Source organism: Scardinius erythrophthalmus (assembly GCF_964197995.2).
Source record: "Scardinius erythrophthalmus genome assembly, chromosome: 4".
NCBI lineage: Eukaryota > Metazoa > Chordata > Actinopteri > Cypriniformes > Leuciscidae > Scardinius > Scardinius erythrophthalmus.
The window spans coordinates 20192605-20218660 of NC_138224.1; the positions used below are offsets into that span (position 1 = coordinate 20192605).

The 26056-nt window shown below is 37.4% G+C and overlaps 2 protein-coding genes and 1 pseudogene across 7 annotated transcripts in view; 2 read left to right on the plus strand and 1 right to left on the minus strand.

Annotated features, from left to right (window-relative positions):
* Positions 1-6959, plus strand: part of LOC308689262 (uncharacterized protein) — a gene marked incomplete at its 5' end in the record, with an annotated part of 41067 nt that extends 34108 nt beyond the window's left edge. Inside the window, 6 exons of the mRNA XM_081362916.1 lie at positions 114-213; positions 595-742; positions 1788-1885; positions 5009-5153; positions 5256-5376; positions 5471-6959. Coding sequence (XP_081219042.1) covers positions 114-213; positions 595-742; positions 1788-1885; positions 5009-5153; positions 5256-5376; positions 5471-5769 — 911 coding nt within the window. The 3' untranslated portion in view covers positions 5770-6959. The remainder of the gene's footprint in view (positions 1-113; positions 214-594; positions 743-1787; positions 1886-5008; positions 5154-5255; positions 5377-5470) is intronic.
* Positions 6960-10489: 3530 nt separating this feature from the next.
* On the minus strand, positions 10490-17758 carry LOC308689263 (E3 ubiquitin-protein ligase TRIM47-like; annotated as a pseudogene). The gene is made up of 5 exons: positions 17641-17758; positions 15618-16138; positions 14962-15009; positions 14650-14883; positions 10490-10687 (listed from the first exon to the last, which is right to left on the minus strand). The product of its transcript is annotated as an E3 ubiquitin-protein ligase TRIM47-like (transcript).
* Positions 17759-18414: 656 nt separating this feature from the next.
* parp11 (poly(ADP-ribose) polymerase family member 11) lies at positions 18415-22949 on the plus strand. 5 transcript variants are annotated; one of them, XM_081364259.1, is made up of 8 exons: positions 18415-18505; positions 18748-18857; positions 18932-19046; positions 20045-20120; positions 20441-20513; positions 20619-20755; positions 20934-21091; positions 21178-22949. In XM_081364259.1, exons 2-8 carry the CDS (start codon positions 18789-18791, stop codon positions 21423-21425), a joined length of 876 nt encoding a protein of 291 aa, XP_081220385.1. In that variant the 5' UTR covers positions 18415-18505; positions 18748-18788; the 3' UTR covers positions 21426-22949. The 5 variants fall into 5 exon arrangements, with proteins under 5 accessions (XP_081220385.1, XP_081220388.1, XP_081220386.1 ...); XM_081364262.1 differs by having other exon boundaries at positions 18958-19046; XM_081364260.1 differs by having other exon boundaries at positions 18441-18505; positions 18723-18857.
* The last annotated feature ends 3107 nt before the right edge of the window (positions 22950-26056 follow it).

The following is a 26056-nucleotide window of genomic DNA, read 5'->3' on the forward strand; positions in this document are numbered from 1 at the left end:
CATTCCTACAATATCATTATTCTAAAAAATACACTGTCTGCATCTGAAATGATCAGTTTTTTCAATGCCCCTCTCTAGCCTAATGATATTTTATAATTTTTTTCTGGATTTAGCAATGGTTGCTGGCATTGAAAAACGTCTCTTTGAAGGTGATGCTAAGAAAGGAAAAATGCCTAAGTACTCCCTCAATGATCTGGATAATGAGCTGTTCAAGTATGTGTCTTGCCTTTGGATTTTGAGTTTGCTTCATATTCACACAATTCATTCTCAATCATTTACTCACCATCGTGGAATTCCAATCTTTTCTTTCTTCTGCAGAAGCAAAACACAAAATAACGTTTCAGCTGTTTTTGTCCATATAATACAATTCAGTTGGGTTTTAAACCTCATTGATTTTTATTAAATGCACAAAAAAATATATTTTTTTTTTCTGTAAAAGAAAGAACATTTTGTAATTGCCCAAGAGTAAATAAATTACAGATATATTTTCTTTATTTGAAACATACAGTGCTTACACATACGTTTATACAAATACACCACTCTATACTAGTGCCTAGAACTGTTGTCCATATATAAAACAATATATATCTCTAGAGTTGCAGGTCAAATATTTGCTGTGAGCATTGCCCAAGGAGGACCGGCACCACGGTTTATGCAAGAGTGGTGTTACGAATACCTTGTAACTGGTAACATTAAAGGGAATGATGCACATGACACAGAGATATCACCACTAATCAAAATGGTAGGTTTTGTTGACAGAATTTCATTACATATAAGTTCTCTATATGATTGCCCATTAGTAAATTAGTTTGCTGGAATAACTGTTATCATGTTATAAAGCCACTGACAAATTTGTTTTGCTCTAAAATTAAATTAAATTAAATTCAATTCACAGTTATTTAGCGCTTTTCACAATACATATTGTTTCAAAGCATCTTTACAGAAAATGTATGCGTCTACATTACAATTTAGAGTGATCTGTTTTCAGAGGTGACTATGTCCAAGTTATGTATTTCATAAATGTACATATACAAAATGCAGAGTAAGCTAACACTGTATTAATTTAAACAATGTATTAATTTAAGGCAGAAACAATGAGCTCATTGAAGTAATGAATACATGTTTGTTAACAAATGATTAGGATATATAGAAAAATGTTTTGTTTTGTTTTGTACGTTTTGCTTGACCCCAAAGGATTTTAGTAAATCTGTAAAAGATTGTATCTTATATTCGAGTGTAACATTTAGTACAAGCACTTCAAAAGAGTTACATCTGTGTCCTGTTTTCTGAGTAACATTAAGAATATCTTTATAGATAGTTGCAACACCGCCGCAACGAGAGGCTTTTGCTTATAACAGTAGCCTGATGGAGTGGACTCATTAAGACTGAAATAATAATTTGGTATAAGCCAGGTTTCAGTCAGGCAGAGTACATCAAAACTATAATCTGTTATCATTTAATTTACAATAACTGCCTTTGGTGTGAATGATCTAATGTTTAGGAGACCTAGTTTTAGAAATTGTTTTTGTTCACTAATTATGTGATTTTTTTTTCTAGGTCCTACAGTCGATTTATTGTTTGATCTCAATATGTTTCAATATAATGTACTACACTCGCACTTCTATCAATTAGGTGGGTAAAAAAAAGACTGTGATTTGAGCTTTGACTTACTAGTCATAAGGTGCGTAGCGTCTCGGAGACGTTCGACAGACAATGTTGTCCATCAGACAAATTTAGCAGTGAACCATGCTTGTCAATATTTATTAAAGGTAAAATTTTACTTGTAGATTGAAGATGCATCTGATCTGTCCAACTACACAAAAGAAATCCTTGAATGTGGCTACACTGGACCAATCAACATTGACCACAAGAAAAGCATATTAAGGTATGTCAGCACTGAGAAAAAAATTGTCAGTTGTTATTGTTCATTTACATAAATATCAACTCTTACTGGTATTTCAATGCATGCTGTAATGTAATAGTACGTGAAGCAGATGAAATTGAGCAATATCACACTCGCAATTATAGACTTGCTTGATGGGAGCTATGAGTCTTTCTATATATACAGACTCATACATATTAGTAGTTCCCTTTCAGTCAGCTGACCAATTGGGATCTTGCCTGAGAGTCCAATCACCTTCAAGTGTAAACTAAACAAGCAAATGGATATTGGCGTACGAGATTTGCATCACGCACCCCACCCTAAGAAGAGGAGTATGAATGCTTGTGCGCTTGCATCGCACATTCAAGCTATCGCTTCTGAGCCGAGCGTTTCTCACGATTCTGCTCTGCAATCATCATTCGAGTATGTACAACAAACCAAAAAGATGCTCCTCAGAGAGTGTTGGTGTGATGGCGCTTCAGCGGTGGTCAAAAATTCCTCTGCATTTATTGCAGTTCATCCAAAAGAGGCATCCTGCACGCTGCAGGCTTATCAAAACATTCTTGCACGCTGTGCAGCGACCGTTCCCCCTGTGTGCCTGAGCACTAAAAGAGCCTTTTCCCTAAAAGAGCAAGCGTAAAGTGAGTGTATTAATGCCCCATCTGTGCATTTCAGGATGTGGTCGTTTCCTGTCCTCATCTGACGGCCATGATTGCTGTCTCACATGACTTGGTATAAGAATAAGACGGCGTTCGTGGGTGGTTCATGTTCTCGCATGAGAGCGTAGCCACTTCAGCATGCCGGTTGTGACTCTTCTTTATCTGGAAAGCTTGAGTACCTTCTGCTGTTGACCAGTCTCCGCTTGTGTGTAAAAGCACAAGTCTGTTAGACACTTTGGGAGATCGAGGATCTCAGCGAGAGCTTATCCGCCGGGCAAAATCCCCTTAAACCTCCCGCTCCACAGCGTGTCGTGTGCTGTCGAGCCGCCGGCTGTCACGGCAACCCAGCGCGTTGCTTGCCACTCTAGATAAGGATCAGATGTCGATTGCTGCAATCGGAGAGAGGGCTATTATGCTCTATTATGAAGATAATACTGAGCTTCCTTCTGTTCATGCTTAATCGGATTTGACAGCCATGCTTTCCCGGGCTGCTGTGCGCTCAGTCTCGTTCTGAACTATCGTGGCTAGTGTTTGGGGGCGCAGCGTGACACGTAAATCGCCTTTCCCCGCCCCTTTGCCTTTCTTCCCAGATGTGCATGAAGAACTTTGGCAGTATGGAAGCTTATTGGCGCCAATATGGAATGCCAAAGATGCCAAAATCTGCTTGAAAACTTTTTCCTCTCTCGCTATCCTTGATGGTAGTGCGGTCAGGGGGTTTGTGGGGATTCCCAAGATGGAGTGTGCTGTTGCAGTGCATCCCCGCAATGTGCTGCACCTGGTGGGGTCATCCACAGCTCCCATCCAGCACCTGTGAGACATCAGCCGCTTTCACTGCTGGGGCTTACAGTGCTGCTGGTCAGGCCACCTACGCTCAGCATGCAATGGCACCCTGCAAGTCTACTAAGCCAAAGCACTCTTATGCACGAGGGTAGTTCTGAGCTGGAGTTCCTGCAACTGCACATGATGACTGACCGTGATCAAGTCACTGTGCAGGCCCTCGGCCAGATGATGTCCACCTTGGTGGTCCTGAAGTGCCCCCTGACTAAACCTTGTAGGGGTGCGAGATGTCAATAAAGTGTGCTTTCTCGATGCTCCCATCTCACAAGGTGGCCTTTTTGGCAATGCTGTCGAGGAGTGTGCCCAGCAGTTCTTGGCAGTCCAGAAGCAGGCTGAGGCAATCAAGAGCTAGGCCATCGTGAGCTGCCCCTCAGTCTGCTCTTTGCCAAGGGCATCCATTCCCCTGCAGCAAAAAAACAAACAAAAAACAAACAAACAAAAAACAGGCGCAGCCAGCTCAGCCGTGACATCAGGTAAGTTTTACACCGCACACGCCACTCCGAGACGCTGTGCCTTCCTGGTCGGGTCCCTGCGCTCCACCTCGCTGCCCCACTGCCCCTTCCTGCAAGAAGGGCTGGAGCGAAAGCTGTCTTCCTCCACCCTGAAAGTGTATGTTGCCGCTATCGCAGCACATTATGAAGCAGTCTGTGGGAAAACAGGACCTGATCATCAGGTTCCTGAGGGGCGCGAGAAGGTTAAATCCTCTGCGCCCTCACCTTCTACCCTCTTGGCAGCTCTCTTTGGTCTTAACAGCCTTACAGAGAGCGCCCTTCGAACCACTGCACTGGCTTCAGTTAAGAGAGTGGGGGACCTGCAAGCATTTTTGGTCGACAAATCGTGCCTAGAATTCGGACTGGCCAACTTACATGAGACCCCGGCCTGGATACGTGTCCCGGATACGTGTGATACACTTCCTTCATGGATCAGGTGGTGAACCTGGTAGCGCTGCCACTGGAGGAGGCAGACCCAGCCCTTGCTTTGCTGTCCCATCCGCGCTTTGCACCTGTATGTCGACCGAACGCAGAGTTTCAGGACCTCAGACTAGCTTTTTGTCTGTTATGGAAGACAGTAGAAGGGAAAGGCTGTCTCAAAGCAGATGTTGGCCCACTGGATAATGGATGGAATCCACTGTTTTCTCCCTATGGGAGGGGCTGGAAGGGGCAGCAATAGTGGCACTTTAGGAGGGATCGCAATACATCAGCTCCGTTCTGATGTAACATCGAACGTGAGTGACTGAAATGGAATGTCTAGGTTACTTATGTAACCTTGTTCCCTGAAGGAGGATACGTAGATGTTACATCCCGTTGCCACAACTGCTGTACCCCCTCTGGATGGCCGGGACACACCGTCTTGGCTCCTCAGCGGAAAACTTGAAGTCCATTCATACCCCTCTTCGCTGGGTGGGGTGCATGATACACTTCGAAGGTAATTGGGCTCTCAGGCAAGACCGCAATTCGTCAGTTGATGTAACGTCTCTGTTCCCTCTTTCATTAAACGTCCTTTAAACAAAGAATTCATTTCAATTCTACAAATAACGTGTATAATCTGCTTTGGAGTTTTGAATGCCCTGCTTTTAAATATGAAGCATTTTAATCCATTTTTATTTTTGTATTTATTTTTGTTATGCCAGAGCACTTGCTCTACATATTACAACAAAACGCATCCCAATGCTGCAACAACTGCGTGAGGGCCTTGAGATATACGATCTTATTAAAGTCATGCAGAGAAAGCCACAGGAGTGTCACAATCTCTTTGTTATAGGATATAATGACAAAGTATGTAGAAATACAGTTTTGAGCATTTACTGTTTTCGGTTATTGTAGTATGGCACAAATGGCAAATATTAACATTTTTATGCTTTTATTTTTGGTGTATAGGCTGACTCCCATTACATTTTATCCCACCTGGCCCCAGAGATGAGCCCAACTGGTTCGACTAAACAAGTGAAAGAATCAAAAATCATGGAATTCTTTCAAGATTTCCTTCTTGAACTTGAAGGTATGGACTAGTATAATGTTGAAGTTTCCATTGTAAAAGGGAATGAATAAACTAAAACATTAATTCTAATTTCATCTCTTTGTTTCTTCTAAAGACACACAACCAGAAGATGGGGCAGCAGGAGAAACTTTGTCTGAACCAAAGATAATGCAATGGATTACTGGGCAAGCTCACAGGCATCTGCTTGTATCAGAAAGGGAGAAATTTAAAATTGTTATTAAATTTGACCATTACTGTCTACAGCACATGCCAAAACACACTGTGTGTTACCCAGTTGTCAGTGCTTGCACCAATACCATAACATTTCCCGTAGTCCATATGGTAGATTACGAGTCCTTCAAAACACTCTTGCAAACTGCTGTTACATATGGGGAAAGCTTTGACAGAAAGTAGCAAATTTGCTGGAATTGTCTACTGTAGAAATCCACAGTTCAATGATTCATGTATATCATTTATAGCATTAGCTCTTATGATGTTCACATTTTACTAACTACTCTATGTAAGGTTTTTAAAGGGATAGTTCATGTATACCAAAGCATTAGTTCTTACAATGTTCACGCTTTACTCTATGGAATGTTGTTCACTTTTTACTAACTTTACTCTCTGGAATATTTTTAAAGGGATAGTTCATTTACACCAAATCATTAGTTCTTACCATCTTCACTCTTTACTAGCCTTACTCTCGTTGTTTACTCTTTAGTAACTTTACTCTTTGGAATGTTTTTACAGGGTTAGTTCATGTAAATCAAAAATTAGTAGTTAATACAATGTTCACGTTTTACTCTTCATAATGTTGTTTACTCTACTAACTTTACTCTCTGGAATGTTTTTAAATGGATAGTTCATGTGTATCGAAGCATTAGTTAGAGTAATGTTCACTCTTTACTAGCTTTACTGGTAACACTTTAGAATACTGTTTCTTACTTCCTGCATAACTAATAAGGAATTACTGAAGAACTAATAGGTAATTATTTATTAACATTTAAATCACTACTGATAACTAATAAGGAAGATGTGTTAACTAATCCGTGTGTAATACAATTTTATGATTATGTTAAGTATCAGTTAGTTAATCAATAAATAATTAATTCTGTCATACCTCATGAGGAACTACTATTAATTATCTACTAATTAAGGTTCAAGAAAAATATCTATGAAGTAACTACTAATGAACAGTCAGTAATCCAGTTTTTTTTTAGCAGTGGAGTGGTGGATGAAGTACACGAATCAAGTACTTGAGTAAAAATACAAATACCCCAATAAAATATTACTCCAGTAAAATTATAATAAGGGATATTCATTTTCAAAATTACCTTAGTAAAAGTACAAAGGTAATTAATTTTTCAAAGTACTTAAAAAGTAGAGCCCAGCTCCCGCAAGAGATCCAGCACCTGCACTACCATGGAAACGGGAGGACAGAGACCGGTTGATTACACTTGAATTGCTTTTCAAGGTTTAACTTTTGATTTTAAAATGTTTGTTAAATGAGTTTAAATGTAGGCAGTATTGTACATGTTAAAACAAAATAAAATATATGCTGTTTTAAGAAATGTTCTCATCTGAAATAAAGGAAGATATCATGTAGCCTAAACGAGTCATTGTCGTGTATTTTACAAAGGTTTAGATAAGTTTTTTTTTACAGTAAGTTTGATTTGAGTCAGAATTATGTGGTAATTCTTTATTCATTACTAATGGGTTCCTTATATTTTCCCTTTTATAATACTGTTTCAGGTTCTAAGTAATTCCTGAAGAATTATCTAATAATTCTTTATTAATAATTACTAATAAGTTCCATATATTTTCACGTTAGAATAATGTTTCAGGTTCTAAGCAATTCCTGAAGAATTTTTTGATAATTATTTATTAATTAATAATAAGTTCCCCATATTTTCAGTTTCCCTCAGTCGTTCAAATATATGAATTTACTCAATGGCATTCTATGCTGATGAATACAGACACACACAGTACTTTATATAAAATATGAAAACTAATCTGAGGTTAGTTATGGCAAGGTTCCTTTCTGAAGTTGATTTCTTACAGAACACACTCACAAAACCACACAGACAAAAACCTCTTTAACATTTACATGTATTTGTTAAAATCGTATATATTTTCATAATAATACTACTTCTACGTATTAATAACATTAGTAAATGAGGAAGGTCACAACTCAATGTAGTTTTGTATGACTGTTCTAGTTATTTTTCTTGAACCTTAATTAGTAGATAATTAATGTGGTTCTTCAGGAGGTATGACATAATTCATTAGTTAATGATTTACTAACTGTTACTTAAAGGAGAACTTGGTAACTTTTTTAACTTAATAAAACTGTCTAGAAATCATTTGGATGGTTAAACAACCTGTTCTGGTGATACTGGTGACTTTCCCCGCTCCCCCCAGCGTTCCCAGGCGGAAAACCAACCTTGCAACTTGGGGACTAGCGTCCCGGCAAAATAGAAATTGGAAGTCTCGTGAGAAGCGGGAACGAGAACGAGAACGAGCGCGAAACACGAATCGCTTTACGGCAATTCAACATAAACACACACGCATGTATGATGTATTACCAGATTACCCACCTCGGTAGACAAAGCTCCACACGATTCAGTTGGCTTGCTCCGATCAAAACAAACGCACATGAGCAGCGGTAGAGAGGGGGAGGAGGCCGCCGCAAGTGAGTTTTTTACGACCGTGTTGTGACATATACGCCCCCCCACAGCTGTAGGGGGAGCTCGTGTGGAAAACATGCGACAACAAAAGGGAAAATCAGTGAAGAAGTGACTAGAGTTCGCTAGAGTTGCCGAGTTCTCCTTTAACATGATCATGAGTTAACACATCTTCCTTAGTTAACAGTAGTGAAGAAGTAGTTAATGAAGAATTACCTATTAGTTATTCAATACTTCCTTATTAGTTATGCAGTAAGTAAGAAACAGTATTCTAAAGTGTTACCGCTTTACTCTTTGGAATGTTAATTTCAGGCATAGTTAATTTATACCAAAGCATTAGTTCTTACGATGATCACTCTTTACTTAAAGTTTACATTCATTCATCTTTGGAGCACAAATAAAGATCTTTTTGATGAAATCTGAGAGCTTTCAACAAAGTTCATAAAGAGATCGTAAAACTAATCCATATTTTTGAATTGAAGAATTAAGCAGTTTAGCCCAAAATTCTCTGAAGAGAAATGATCGCTTTATATGATGAACAGATTGAATTTAGACTTTTATTCACAGATGTTTAAGATTTAGAATGTATGTAAAACTGCTTTTTCTAAGATTTTTATCAGATGTTTTTACATAGCAGATGCTTTCCAGATTAACATATCTTTAGCAGACATCTTACAGACATACCTATCTATAACTCATTAAAGGAACACTCCACCCATTTGCATTAAGCTTTGCATTGTTAGAAACCCAGTCTTACTATTGAATGGTCGTGCAACACTCTCTCATTTTCCCCTGAGATGGGAGAAATCCGTATTTACCTCTTACACTTCCTCCCACAATGACGCAAAAATCGTCATTTTGCGTCATTGTCAGAGGAAGTGTAAGAGGGACGGATTTCTATTGAGACTACAAGCACTAGTTCCCACCCTTTCAAACCCGCCCATAGGGGGTTGGACCTAATGCGCTAACAGACCTATCACAGATCAGTGCCAGTGCGTTTGATTTCCAATGCCATCCTCTTTTTCCCGGACATGTCTAGCCGTCGAGATCGTCCAAAATGTCCGGGATTCGGCTTTTGCTTTCTGCGGTCGCCATTCATTGTTTACATGCGCACCTTTTGTTTCAGTCTAGCTGAATTCATTCCGATTGGTGAATCTGAATGTAGTGTTTACATGAACGCTAAACAAGTGATCGGTTGATGTGCGTTTTAACATTGCAAGAAAATTCCAGCTCCTCCGTGAGAGATGCGAGACCGGCGCGTCTCAGTAATGACGCCACCGGCCTCGTGCCGTTCTCCCGCGACCCTCAGCCTCGTCCTGCTCGCCACAGTAAACATGATGAATGGCGACTGTAGAACGCAAAAGCCGAATCCCGGACATTTTGGGCGATCTCGAAATCCAGGGCAAACTCATCACGGAGACTCGCTAGTAGCTTAGCTTTGTTGTTTTCAACTGCCCTCTCTTACCGGTAGGCGTGGCTTGGGAGTGGCCTCCTAGGGCAGCGAAGCAAGTGCATTCTGGGAGTTGTTGTCTTTCATCCACATAAGCCAAAAATACATTTTCTGGCTTTTCTTAGTCAAGAAAGCTCCAAATTCAAAAATACATAAATGACCTATTTTAAATACACATTCATCTTTACAGAGGTGAAGTATCCCTTTAAATGATTAGCTATTTCCTCACAAAAGTGGTTTATTCAGTGTAGTGAAGCCTCTTCTCCATTGATATCCATTAAATAAATGGCATCTGGTCTCCTTTCTTGCATACCGCCAATGCCACTAGAAGGCAAGCCTGCAATCCTTAGCCAAAAAAGCGTAACGGCTAATGCTAACGCTACGGCTGTGGTGGTACAGCAGGTGGCAATTTTGAAGGGTCAAATGGATGAGACAGAAAATGGGTACGATTGTTGATGTATAATGGTCATATTATGCAATAAGAATCTTTTCCTCACATGTTATCGTACGACTTCTGAAGACTTGGAATAAACTGCACAAAATAATGGACTATGTTTATGATCCGTTTTTGGTGCATTTTTATGTTATGGTGAGCAGCTGTCCCATGGGAAACAAAATAAAAATTAAATGACTAAGTAATTAAATGGTTACAGATTGCTGATTTTATTTTTTTTAATTTTAAAGTTCAGACTTCGGTAAAGTGATGGAATGTCTCAAAATGAGTTGAATACGGCACAAGAAATCTCACACAAAACGAACTAATACTAATACACTCATGAGGTCACGTACACACATAACGTGTAACATGAATATCTGTAAATGATATGAAACACGTTTACGTATGTTGAATAGTTTACACTTTATACACGTACATGTAATTTGTAGCATGTAAGAAAGATCTACAAATGATGTGTAACATATTTACAAATTATGAACAGTTTATACTTTAGATTAGGGGATGCAGAAAGCCATGTAAATGATTTGTTCATGCATTTACACATCATCTATAACAGGTCTTGAACACTTTGTAGTGTGTACTGCAGTGTAAGTGCTGACTGGTGAGGGTATAGATATCTGTCTTCTCTGACACACATGGACTCTTTAACTGCTGTGCACCTGATGTGAGCATCAGTGGAAGGTAAAACTGGTTCATAATATCACTCGATCCCACACACTCCTCCACACCGAACACAAGTATCTGCAGATAAAAGGATTTATCATAACCTAATGGAATGCCTTGACTGTACGGCATTTATAAATGTTTATCCGATTCAAAACAAATAAATTACTCTTCTTAAAAATAATGATTTAGCATATCTGCATGATGGTGCATTTAAACAGACCAGCTTACAACTTAACAATATTATATACTGAACATTTACAATGTATCATCATTTGTTCATGATTAACCATTGTTTATTGAGATAATAATACTAAAACAATTTTGACAAATAATTAATGATTTATAAGTAACAAATGGTGTATCATATAAAAACTTATAAACCATCAACTTATGATCTGTTTGAAATTATCGATCATAATTTACAATTTAAGATAACATGTACATAGTAAATAGTTTGCATACAGTTTAAATTTGTAAATAGTTAGCACACAACATATCAATAATTCCTGACTGTATGATCATAATTTGTAAATGATTAGTTCATCATTAACTAATAATTTATAAAAGACTTGCAACTGATTTAATTTCTTTTCTTTTTTTAAGCCACACTAGGTAGGAATTACGTTTTGGTCAAACAACGACCCCTAGAGTCGCTGTAGACTACTTGTATTTAACGTTACTGTCGTAAATACCACTCACGCAGAGCAGTCTCTTCACTCACGGCCTGATACCCTCCCCCCTGTATACCGGTCCCTGTTCAGTCAGATGGAAGTTGTAACGAGTGGAAATAAGGTGTGTCCCCTTTAAGAGCTGCGCGCGCCCTGTTTAACTTTCGGCAGTCTGTATTGTATGTGCGCCTCGAACATTCCGTAAGCGGATTGTTTCTGTTTGATGCTCATTCGTGTCCTATTTTTGTCTATCAAGTAATGCTGTGGACGGTAAAACGTGTGACAGACAGTTACACGAGTTCGATTGGGTAATAAACACAACGCGTTTCAAATCGTCGGACATCGAACATCGAGCTAGCCTCCGAAGATGTCTAAGTTACTAATCCATCAACAAGAACGCCAGGTGCTTTTTAGCTCACACCAACAAGTGAAAGCTTGTCTGAGTGATATACAATATAAGCAATATACTTACAAGTCCAACAGCATGTGAGGACGTGTTGGGGGAAGTGAGGTAGCCTATGCCGTAAAGCAGTCGAATTTTGTAGTTCTTTTTGTGCGCGGGGGTTACTACCCGAACCCCGAAGTTTAAAAGTACGATTAAAAACGATACAGACCCCGTCAGGCTATGGCAGACATGTCATTCAACCTATTGTAAGTCGATGTACCATCACAAGAGTATTGGAAATATATTATGATGAATGTTGAAAAGTTACCTAGTGCTGCTTTAAATGTTAACATACCGCTTATAAACATTTATAGACATATAGTCCTGTTTTGTAAATGATTAGTCATCATTAACTAATAGCTTATAAGTGGCATAACTGAATTTACAAAACATTCATAAAATGTTAACATGTCAATTATTTAACATAGTCATGTTTTGTAAATTATTAGTTCATCAGTAACTAATGACTTATAACTAAACATTATTATAGTGTTACCAAAAACTTTAACTTTAAATATGAATATGAAAAAATATGAAAAAGTTGAAATGCACTTACATAACAGCAACAAAAACTCTGCTGGGAAAAGTATAAAAAAAAGTATTGCTAGATAAGTGCATGTAAAACAATTTAATCTATATATCAGTAAAGAAATAAATATTACATCTAGCCCAGCTAGATAAACACGAATCATGCGCAATCAGCTTCCTTTCTAATGACAGCAGACAGCAGTCCTTTTTTTTATTTTTTTTTTATTCAAGCAACATACATTTTGTACAAATACAAGTATTAAACATTATACATATAATACAAAAAAAAAGCAAGGGAACAAAAGCAACTATATAAAAAAGAAAAGGGTGCCATGGGATAATAACAAAAATATCAGAATAAAGGTGCATTCACGTATGGGCGACAGCAATCCTCACTCGTTCTTTTCTCAGACGGACGGTGGCAGTGGCGGGAAAACGTAGTGGGTGTGGCCAACATGTCATTTCAATCAAGAGTGACCAATAGAAAAAAGGCCTTTCATCCTGGTGGCTAGAGACCACCCACTGAGATGCAGTTTCACTCACAAGCAAAACTTTTCAACTCTCAAGGTCAGTAAGTTTGATTGAATAAAAAAGACACAAAGGAAACTCCATAGTATGTCAGCCATGGTCAAATTAATGAAAAGCAGACAATATAGGCTACAGTACAACAAAACAAAATGAAACTTGATTTTCATGGAAAGTCCAAGAACACAGCTAGGTTAGTTGGGTAGGTGGAGGAGAAGCTAAATTGGAGATGTTCTTTGCAGGATATTGTAGATGTATGATCACAGATGTCTTTGAGGTTAGTAGACCCTATTGAGTGTCAATGTGTGTTAAGAACGACATGGTTGCTTCCGATCCCGCAGCTTCTTCGCCCTAGGCTCGAGCTGTCTGCTTCTGAGGAAGTGGATGTGCTCAGCATCGGTGCGGGGGATATTGAAGACTCGCCGCTTCAATACCCCGCCTGTAAGTAGCTTGTGGAGGTAGTGACTCAGGCTGTGGCTAAATTAAATATCAGCTGGCCTCGTGAGAGGCAGGAAAAGGAAAAGCAAAAGCAGAGCAAATTGGATGAGTGCTTCCTGCAGCACAGATCACAGCCTCCACATCAGGACTTACCTTTCTTTCCCGACTTGCACAATGAGTTTTGTAAGTCGTGGAAAAGACCATTCTCAGTTTTGGAATACAGTACCATTCTAGGGGCGAAAGAGAACGGTTATAGGAGGATTGCTGCGGGTTGAAGAGGCTTTGGCCTGCTACCTCTCACCTAGTCTCAGCCTCAGACGTCACGCCCATGGACTATTGGCTGAACGTCTGATGCATATGGCACACTTTTCTAGAAACACTTCAGGAGTTTCGAAGTCGCAATCTGATTGGTTGAATTCTACAGGATGTCCGGGAGACGTGTGTGTCGCGTTCTTTATCGGTCCCCTGGAAACAAATGCAGTGACGCCAAAACCCCTCGTGGAAAAAGAAATCTGTTGTGTTTACAACTGTGACAATGAGCGATTTCCAGGATCAACTAAAACTGGATTTTCAAAAGTATGTGAAGTTTGCAGCTCCATTGTCGCAGTAAACTTGCACAATGTCATTGAATTAATCATTTATTAGATGCATGGCGGTCTGTTATTGTAGGGACATAGACAATATAATGTCAAAGTATGTTTGAACATCCCAGTTCTTGCATGGCCAGCATACTCACCGGACATGTCACCCATTGAGCATGTTTGGGATGCTCTGGATCGTATACGACAGCGTGTTCCAGGTCCTGCCAATATCCAGCAACTTCGCACAGCCATTGAAGAGGAGTGGACCAACATTCCACAGGCCACAGTCAACAACCTGATCAACTCTATGCCAAGGAGATGTGGTGCACTGTGTGAGGCAAATGGTGGTCACACCAGATACTGACTGGTTTTGGGATCCCCCCAGTAAAAAAAAAAAACTGGACATTTTAGAGTGGCCTTTTATTGTGGACAGCCTAAGGCACACCTGTGCAATAATCATGCTGTCTAATCAGAATCTTGATATGCCACACCTGTGAGGTGGATGGAATATCTCGGCAAAGGAGAAGTGTTCACTAACACAGATTTAGACAGATTTGTGAACAATATTTGAGAAAATAGGCCTTTTGTGTACATAAAAAAGTCTTAGATCTTTGAGTTCAAATCATGAAAAATGGGGGCAAAAACAAAAGTGTTGCATTTATAATTTTGTTCAGTGTATTAAAAAGCAACTTTTGCTAAAAACCCAACAATGCAAGAAAGACATTTACTTGTTCTGTGTATGATTGTTACACCAACTGCAGTCAATTAACGATTAAAAAGAGTCAGTGAATTTAGTAAAAATTACTTGCAAATCAGAATTTAACTAAAGACCTGCTTTAAGATTAATGTTACCTGGAGGAAATTGCTGTGATTGTCTGTGTGTGAAAGCTGCTCTAGCTCAGCGTCTGTCCTCCTCAGATCATCGATCTCTTGCTCCAGTCGCCTCAAGAGTCCTTCAGCTCGACTCACTGCAGCTTTTTCCTGATCTCTGATCCGCTGTGTGAACTCATAACGTCTTCTCTCAATGGAGCGGATCAGCTCAGTAAAGATCTTCTCACTGTCCTCCACCGCTGCCAGTGCAGAGCGCTGTTATACGACACACAGTCCTGACATTAATCCAACAGTGAACACAGATGTTGTTCATCTCATATGCTCAAAACTCACCTTGTGTGACTTTACAGTCTCTCTCAGCTCCTGAACTTGTTTCTCTGTCTGCAAGTTGTAGTATAGTGCAAATATTTTAAAATATTCCATTTACTTTGAGGTTAGTAAAAAATGGAATCTAAAGAATTTTAGATCCATAAGTCGGTACAAAGTCTATATTTTTTTTTTGTTTGTTTCCCTATATCATTTTGAGAAATTACAGTAGCATTACTTGAATGAACAACAAAGAAATTTTTAACAAATTAAATCATAAATTACTTTGTCTTTATTTACCACAAATCCTTTCTTTATTTACCACAAATCCTTTCTATATATCTATTTATCTTTATAGACAGACAGACAGATAGACAGATAGATAGATAGATAGATAGATAGATAGATAGATAGATAGATAGATAGATAGATAGATAGATAGATATCAAGGTAGTTCATAGTTTAGCAAAGTAGCAAAGTTAAGCATATTTAAATATATCAAATTTAAATTTGTATAATTAAATATCAATTTGCAAGGACATTCATTATGAATGCAATTCCATGAAAAGATATACAGTACAATGCTTAGCACTAATAGATAATGAAATATTGATTGATTGTACATAAAAAGATTAAAGCAGCTAAAATTAATGTTTGCATTAGAATATATGTGTTCATCATACCTGCTTCTCCATCCTCTCTTCTACAGCTGTTACAGTGTCATGGTTTTTGTGTGCATCCATTCCACACAGATAACAAATGCACTGCTGGTCAGTACGACAGTAGATGTCCAAAAGTTTATCATGTTTACGGCAGATCACCTCCTGTAGTTTGCAGGTGGCATCCATCAAGTTGTGCTTCTTACCTTTAAAAAAATGATCGTGTTGCTCGAGGTGATTTTGACAGTATTAGTTGAGACACACTAAACAGGACTTGATGGCTTTGTATTTCGTTCCAGTGCAAATGTCACACTCCACATCTCCTGGTCCAGCGTAGCAGTGAGCAGGAACAACAGCATGGAGTTTTGTCTTCTTCAATTTCTCCACCATTTCAGCAAACACCACATTTTTACATATGACAGGTCTTGGAGTGAAGGTCTGTCTGCTCTGAGGGCAGCTGTAAACTCCCTTCTGATCCTCCTGATTCCAGCAGTCTGTAATACAGTTCATACCAGTGGCGTAGCCACGAGGGGGCCTGGGTGGGCCTAGGCCCCCTCATTTATATGTCCGGCCCCCTCAGATTTCTGATGGCTTAAAATAAGAAATTATTGATGTGTTAGTCTAATTGATAGATTGATCAATCAAAATACTGCGCGGTAAAATGTGGCTGTTTTCAAACTTGATTTGACGTGTTGTGCGTAACCTACGCTGTCATCTTCGCGTGAGAGTTCATGCGGTGAATGGCAGCGTTGTGCAAAGTACAAAATTACGCACGAAAAGATGAGCGAGAAGGAGAAAATAAGCCATCTACATCTGAGTTTGCTTCAGCTTACTACAAGACGACAGCGAGTGAAGCGGCTAGGAGACAGAAACGCAAATATTTCATCACAGAATAGCGCCGGTGAGACTTCGACTCAGATCGGCACATTGCGCAATGACTTGTTTGCAATTGATGAACCGCCTTCACAACCAGTGATGACCACATTTCCTGTATAGCCTATATTTGTTGTATATGAAGAGTTTGGTTTCAAAACGCGATAAATTCATTATGATTAATTTTGAGTAATAATGTGTTTTCTTTACCAAGAGAGTGGAAAGATTAAAACCACTATTTTTTGTTTCAAACTTTCACATAGCATATTTTAGGTTATAATAACATAATTTCAAATCCATATTTTGATTTTCAAATATTTATTATAAAAAAGGATTAGTTTTCCCCCAAAATGCAATAAATTCATGACACCTTTTTTTCCAAAATGCAATTAATCCATTGAATCAATATAAAAGTTTTTCATATTTTAACTGTTGAAACACAACAAAGTAAGTTGATCCACATATGACAGCCTCTGAACTCGGTCAATACTAATCTTATATAGTCCTACAGGCACTGAACTAAAAATAGCCGACATAATATCACCATCGCTAAGAAATAGCCTACCTCCTGAATTTTTTTTTTTACTGCAATCAGCTGTAAAATGGCTTGGTCCTGCTCGGTTTTCGTTGACTTTGAGTAAAACAATTGAAAGTTTTTCAAAAGATCCCCTGGGTCAAAGTGTCAGCGTGACAGATGTTTGAAGTGTCGTGTGAGAACAAGCAACAGTCGAGATTTTTCCTCCTCCCGCGTGCCTCATCTTCTTAATCTCCTCAAGTAGCCTAAATTATTAGATGTCGATGGTTTACGTTTCTTCCCCACCGCAGAAACCACCACAGGGTCACCAATGCCGTCAAAATTATTATTATTATTTTTTGTGGATCACAAAGAAGAAGGAAAACTAGGATGCCGGGTTTATTCAAAGCGCCGCCGTTACGGTTTACAGAGCGTGGAATGGTGCGTTGACTGCGTGGATATCGCATTTTACGTAAAATTAAAAATGGACTTTTCAACACCGACCAGAATACAATACAGATTTTTGCGGGAACTAAAATAATAATGTAAAAGATAATAATCGCCGAGCTATGTCCTAGGCTGCTATAGCCTAGGCTATATATATATATATTTGCCCCCTCATTTTAAGATGGGCCCCCCCAAAAATAAAATTCTGGCTACGCCCCTGGTTCATACAGTAACTGTGTCCACAGGGAATGGTCACTGGATCCTTCAGTAGATCCAGACAAACTGAACAGCTGAACTGGTTCTGAGCCAAGGAAATGCTGGCTTCTGCCATTTTTCAGAGGCGTAGCTCAGTAATCTCTTTCCGTGATTTGATGAGTTTCCTGGTTTTCGTCTTTGAGAGGAAGTGAAACTGTGAGGGTGCAGAACTGCAGTCAGCCGATAGAGGGCGCTCAAGTCTCAAACACTATTTTCTACTTCAGCCTGTGATTTTATGCTATAAACGTCTATGGAAGCCTATACTTTTACGTTCAGACTTTATTTCATAATTATCATTTGTAGATTTGTTATATTCTAATTTTGACTTTTTATGTTATAGTTTTTACATCATCATTTTTTTTTACTTTTACATCATCATTTTTTACTTTTATCTCATAATTATGACTTATATCTAATATGTTCAGCTTTTTAATGTAACATTTTTATGTCATCTCATGATTACGATTTCCTAAAGCCATATTTATTTATTTTTGCTTGTTTTTTAAAACAAACTTTTATTTTTTCTGTAAATCAATTCGAATAATAAAAAAGCCTTAGGCTAATTGATGTAGGCCTATCTTTTCTAAAATATTTAGCAGAATGGTCTCAAGAATTGGAGCAGAGAATATTATTCACAGTTTCATAGCATACACTGAAAAATGCCGAGATACCAATCAGAAAATCGCGACCAAAGCATTTACAATAAAATACTCTCTGATGACGCGCTTATATGCGTCATGTATGCTATTTACAACTTCTCACGTGACTTTGGTCACACAATGTTTACAATGATCGCCTGAAGTGATTTGTTCATATTCTACCAGTAAGTTTCAATTTCTCTGATACTCCCACGTCACTGAAGTGCATACTGACGATGTGACATTTTCATGGGTGCGCCGTTTGCTTTCAGTTTGTGTCTTTCAAAATGCGTCTCGGATTTATATATTGATGCTATGTTTACTCAGTTTTTTTTTTTCCCCAGTTTAGAAATATGGGTTGCTAGTTGAGTTTTCAATAAAAACCACTTTCTCATTTTGTAGTTCATTTTACCTGTTAAAATGTTAGGTGAGTTCGCTGAATTGTCGCTGGAGGATAAAGTGGAATATATGGACACATCTGAAACGCAATGGTGCTGGTATTACAAGGCAACGTGTGGTGTCTGGCACAGAGTTGAGGTAATGTCTTATTTATACAGTATGTTTCATTGTAACTGATTGCCTTCATAATATATTAAAAATGTTTGTTGTAGGATGACCCAGAAAACTTTATGTTCAGTGATGATCTGGAGAGATATTACCTCAGAAACCCACAAGGGGTTGTAAACATGACTGCTGCTGGAGTCCAGATACAGATTAACTTTGCAGGTAAACAGTTTCTATAGATGATAACCTTATGATCATATCTAGGGGGAATAATTTTAGGAATAATATTTAAACAAATTTAGAAATAATAGCTGCTCTTTGAGGTAGCAACATATAATGTAAATCAAATAACTAATAGCCTTGTTGTATTATACACCCTTGACAGACCTCATGAACAGTGTTGGGCTTGTTTCGGGTTTTTTAAATAACAAAAAAAGTTATATTTTTGGCCAAATGTAAAGGCCCTTTCACACCAAAATTGAAATAATAAGTCTGAAGAAAATGCAAATTCACGTGTGTATGTGCAAACGTACCTTTCTCAAACAAACAAGTTTCGTACTCAACAAACCTCTCTGTGCTGCCATTCTGGATTGCAGTAAAATAAAGTTTAACACTTACTTCACCAATAAAAAAATAAAATAATAATAATTATATATATATATATATATATATATATATATATATATATATTGCTTTTAAAGTCATTTTGCTTACGGTTACCATCATGGAAGGTCAGCAGCAAGTATATTGGTCAATAAAGTGCACACAAAATTTTATTTTAAAAAGTTTTATTTAACATTAATTATTGGAGGTTTGCTTAGTTTTCTGATTTTGCATTCCACTGATTTTATTCATTTTGAGGAATACTGAATCTGCTTTTGTGCAAGTGAGATGAGTAAATTCATGCTCATATTTAATCCAGAACTACAATAAACAATTTTTAAATACAACGCCTTTTTCTCAGCATGGGGACAGAAAAGCTGTCAGTCATGGGAAAGCAAAGTAACTTGCATTACTTATTTGAAAAAAGTAACTCAGATATTTTGTTGTACATTGAAAAGTAATTAGTTACTTTACTAGTTACTTGAAAAAAGTAATCCGTTTACGTAACTCGAGTTACTTGTAATGCATTACCCCAACACTGCTCATAATTGTGGCTGAATATCAAAATCTAAACTCATGTGACTGTTTTATTTTTATTAATATGTGTCAAAATTTAGCAAGGAAACAGGTCAACCTAAGAACTGGGAAAACAAGGCAGATTAAACGCTCATTTCTGACTGAGACTGGCTTCAGGTGAGATATTAATTAAAACATTTTCAGTAAAAAAGTATTTGGACACTTAAGCCACACATTTAGGCAAAATATTTGACAAAAAGAAACAGTTTGGGAACGAAATTATAAAAAGCTATAGATATCCTGTTGAAATTTAGAGAAACTTTGGTGTAATTAATACTACCACTTGGCTCAAAAAACAGTTAACTTAGTTTATAAAGTGTATAAATAAGTGTATAGTGTATAAAAGTACAGTCAAGTTCCATGTTGCATTCATTCCATTTCTCTTTCAACGAAACGAAGAGAAGCCAACCTTATAAGACGTATGTTTTGTGTGACAGATGCAAATGTGATGACATTTCCCAATCTCCACCAGAACACTGGGAGGATTTTGATCCCAAAAAACCTTATCAGGTGACAGGAAGTGCTTATCATAATGCAACACTCTCTTCTTTGTTTACAGTCTATGGGTTGGAACTGTGGTGACTCTCTTTGAAAATGTTCTCTTATCTCAATCAGTTAATCTCTCTGAGAAAAGATAGCAGCGAATATCAGAATATGGAGAGATTCGTCAGGGATGTCGGCTTACTGCATGATCCCATGATCGTATCCATCAACAGAATACAAAACATGGATCTTTGGGAATTGTTTTGTAGGTAATAAGAATGCCTTGCTCCATCTAGGACCATTTAGTGAATCTCATGAAAACCTAAAACCCTAAAATAATAATACTAAATACAAATAAATAAATGAATAAATTATTTTTATTTTACTTGCATGTGGAAAAATAAATTCACATTTATAAAATGTACTGCCTGAATTTTGGATTCTTAGGAAAAAAATCCAGTTGATGAGGATAAAAGGACAATCAGAAATTGAAGAGCAAATGCTGTTTCACGGCACAAGCGCGAAAAACGTGCACTCTATTTGCACATTTAATTTCAATTGCAGACTATCAGACAAGAGAAGAAGGGGACACATATTAGGGAAAGGTGGGTTGTGGTTCTTATATTTTCTTAGTTGTTTTCACATTTAAAAAAAAAGTTTATAATAACAACTAATTTTATTTTTGTTGCAGGAACCTACTTTGCAAAGCACGCATCCTTAGCTACCAGATATAGTGAAAACGCCAGTACCAAAGTAATGCTGATCGCCCGTGTTCTTGTCGGGAAGTACAAAACCGGCCGTCAAGATTATTGTACACCTGATGATGACCAGGATGAAAACATACATGATAGTTGTGTAGATGATGCGAGCCGTCCAAGGATTTTTGTCATCTTTGATTCCAATCAGATATATCCCGAGTATGTGCTTGAATATCACTGAAGATAAACATATCACTCCAACAATGAATGCTGAAGAATTAGAGAAATGTGTGTAAAATACCAGAATGTATTTATAAAAGGTATAAAGGTGTCTTTGGGGAAATATTTTTGCAAATTGTTGGGATTTTATGCATTTTAGAGGACAAAGTACTGTTTTATTTTCATCCAGATACAGTAAACGCATCAGCAGCTCACATGCTTTTCCTGCGACGCTTGGCCAAGAATGTTCTCATCATTCGAATAAAAGAATTAAGAGAGAACAGATCTTCACAATCTTGATGAGATCAAGAGGATTTTATTCACATCATCAATTCAATCACAGAATTGATCACCAAATGTTCATTTTGGACGACACGTATCCCAAAAACTTGAAAGTTACTTAAACTAGATGTACCGCAGGGCGGTACAAAATATGACCGCCGCTCAGGCCTGCACTGGCTTTCCACAAAAATAAATGACGTGGAGCAATTTGGCTGTATTGCGTGTTTATGTATATACCTAAAAAAAGTAGTAGTATGTGCATGTCTGTGTGTGTGTTTGTGTATGTGTGTGTCTGTGTGTGTGTCTGTGCGTGTATGTGTGCGTGCGTACATGTGTGTGCGCGTGTGTGTTTGTGTGTGTGTGTCTGTGCATGTGGATTTGTATGTGTGTGTATGGGTGTGTGTCTGTGCGTGTGGATGTCAGTGTGTGTGACAGTATCATCCTAAACCAGCAACCCTTCGCTCAACACCACCATCTACAGGCCGATGAGTGTACAGTCACTAAATGTGCACATAAATGAATTTATTTTATACCCCCCCATGGATGAAATTCTACGAAACTTAGCATACCCCCAGAGGATGTCAAGTTAATCATACACATGAAATATGGTGCAGTTCTGAACATCTCAACTGAAGATAGGGGCGATTAAAGTAGAATAATATTGCATTTTCATTTTTTTATGGGAGGGGCGTAAATCACAAATGAGTGATTATGGGCTAGGTTGATGTGGGCCCTTAAGACCAACATACCATAAAAATGTCTTCATCCTCGGTGCCACGGTTCAGGTAGTTATGTAGGAAAAACTGCATTTTTGGGGTTTGGGGGGGCCCAGCGCGGGGGGGGGAGTGGCCCCCGGGGACCAAACGAAATTTTTCCGTAAAAGTCTAGTGGGGCTACATGCCCACAAAATTTCATGTTCCCCGGTTCTTCGGTGTCCCTGGTATCGTTGACGAAAAATTCAGTAGATGACGAAAAAAAAAAAAAAAAAAAACTTTGACAATCGATTATGGGCTAGGTTGATGTGGGCCCTTAAGACCAACATACCATAAAAAATTCATCATCCTCGGTGCCACGGTTCAGGTAGTTATGTAGGAAAAACTGCATTTTTGGGGTTTGGGGGGCCCCAGCTCGGGGGGGGAGTGGCCCCCGGGGACCAAACGAAATTTTTCCGTAAAAGTCTAGTGGGGCTACATGCCCACCAAATTTCATGTTCCCCGGTGCTTCGGTGTCCCTGGTATCGTTGACGGAAAATTCAGTAGGTGACGAAAAAAAAAAAAAAAAAAAACTTTGACAATCCCTATCTGACCGCTTTCGCTAGCTACGCTAGCGGCGGTCATAATTATTACTTGACTCATGAAGTGAGAACAAAGGACTTCCAAATCAAAAATCAAATAAACGTATATTACTTAGCACTTCAGTATCATGTTGCATTTTTCTTCTCAATGTGCATTAACTTTTAAATGTTCTTTATTCCTTAAAAGAAAAGTTCACCTAAAAATTTTAAATTTCGACCGAATAACTCACTCACTTTCACAGTCGCTTCAAACACGTAGGACTTTTTTATTTACTTTTGTGGAATGCAAAACTGAGAAATTTTGAACAATGTACCATTCAGTCGTTTGCATGCAAATACAATGAATTGGAACTTTCAAGTTTTAAAAAGGACATAAAAGTGTCATCAATACAAATTATCCTCTACAGTTTGAGTCTTCTGATGCCAGATTTGTGTGATGAACGTAATTTATCATCAATAAAAGCAGTAAATACAGGTGAAACTCGAAAAATTTGAATATCGTGCAAAAGTTTGTGTATTTCAGTCATTCAAATTAAAAGGTGAAACTAATATATTTAGTAACTATATACATATGCATGATTATACTTTTCAGAGGGCTGACATTTCTGTATTCAAAATCCTTGATTTCATGTAACATTCTAATTTTCTGAGATTTTGGGGTTTTCATAAGCAGTAAGCCATAATCATCAAAATTATAACTTAAGCATGATATTCAAGTTTTTCGAGTTCCACCTGTATGACCAAAATGAGAAGCTGACCAAAATTTCAATTATCATTCAGTGAAAATCTTGACATCCGCCACATGAGTTGGATCTTTTCAATTAATCAGTTAATAAGAAAACCATTTGTTCAGGAATCAGATTGATCAGATTCTCAAGATCAACTCACTGATGATTTGGTCACATTGTTTAACAGGAAATAACAACTCACATTTTGGTTGGCTGCTCATATTGACACATATGGTTTTAGAAGACTTGTAATTTAGTTAATGGTGCACTTCTATAATGCTTTTGTTAGGCATTGTATATAGTTTTGTGCGACTATGATATTATTCAAAATATCCAACCGTGTTCCACAAATTCAAGCCTTATAAGCTAAGCCCAGAACGACAGTATTGGCTTGTCCAAAGGCAACAAATTGTGGTGGGACTTCTTGTCTTGCTGAGAATGATGGAAGATTGAGGGAGTGTTTGAAAATCTTTTTATTATTGCAATTCTGTTTGGTGCTGCTATTGGAACAGAATTCACACAGTGCTTTAAAGTATAACTTACTCATCTCTCTGTGGTTGGCTAACCAGGAAGATTCAGTCAAAGTAGTCTTCAATGTCAATATTAGGATTAAGAAGCTCTTCGCCATATCGGGATAGGTCCATTTGGTTGAGAATGAGGTTTTCGAAGGTTTCCTCCAGGTCCGTCTCTCCGATAAGGACGGCCCCCACCATTCGGCCCCCGGTCAGAACCACCTTAACATACTCCTGCCCTTTTGTACAGCGCACAAGAAGCTCATGGTCAAATCCCAAACCCTGAGCGTTAAACTTCCCTAGCAAAACCACCTAAAAAACAAACAGACAAACAACAGACATTAAATGTGACATGGGTCAATTTATTGAAAGTGAGATTTATACAACATCTGAAAGCTGAATAAATAAGCTTTCCATTGATGCTATGGTTTGTTAGGATATGACAATATTTGGCCGAGAAACAACAATTGAAAATCTGGAATCTGAGGGTGCAAAAAAATCGAAACATTGAGAAAATCTCCTTTAAAGTTGTCCATTTATGTACGTGATTGTGCTGCATTCACTCACAAAAATAAATGTTTAATATATTTACGGTAGGAAATTTACAAAATATCTTCATGGAACATGATCTTTACTTAATATCCTAATGATTTTTGGCATAAAAGAAAAATCGATAATTTTGACCCATACAATGTATTGTTGGCTATTGACACAAATATACCCGTGCGACTTGTGACTGGTTTTGTGATCCAGGGTCACATATGCTTGCTAAAGGGATTGTCAAAACTGAAAACTACTTTTTTGCAATTCATTAATTAATAAGCTAGTAAGCTAGCAAACAGGCTGCATAATCATGTATTATAATATTATTTGGTAACACTTTATTTTACAGTGCCCTTGTTACATATGTTACGTGTACTTGCCATAGTAATAACAGTAAATCCTAAACCAAATCCTAATCCTACCCTAACCCTATAGTAAGTACATGTAGTTAATTAATATTACTCAGTACTTAAATAAATAAGTACACTGTAACAATGACACTTTAAAATAAAGTGTAACCTATTATTTTTTATAATTAATCAATTAATTAATGGTTACAAAATTATTTAAAAAATCATGTAACTGCAAATTACCCATTGACATGTTATGGGACAAAATATGAAGGATTTACAAAAAACAACAGATTAATATTTTGCAATGATTTAAATATCTTTTTTTTTTTTATATAAATATACATAAATTGTAAGTCAATATACATTCCCCTTTAAGAAGTTATTCACATTAAAATAAATTGTTTGATTTCTTTAAAGCTTTGTCATATTGCCATATTATTAACATTTAACATTTAAAATATAAAATTATTTATGTGCTAAAATATTTATATTTCATAATAATCAATAGTTCATCTACATATTCAGGGACGCTTTGTCTCCCTGTGCTTTTCCACCAAAAATAACCATTTGAAAGCAAAGAAATTAAGACAGATATAAATATTTGTATTGCAATTGTACGGTTGTTCCTTTAAATAAAATAATTAATATAATTATTGTTATTATTAACTCATATTTCATTGTATACTACAAAAGTTTTATTACTATAGTATTTCTTATTATAGTATGTATATCTGTATTGGTTTGTTTAATTTTAATAATAAAATAAAATAAAAAAATCAATTAAAATAATAATTATTATTGAATACTTCTTTTGAATGGGTTCCATAAAAACAATTGTGTCAATATGGCCAAGTAGTGGAAGCTTTTTAAACTTTCATCTTTACCACCTTTTTCACTCCTGATGAGTTTGCATCTCCAATATTAATTTTCATATAAAGTTT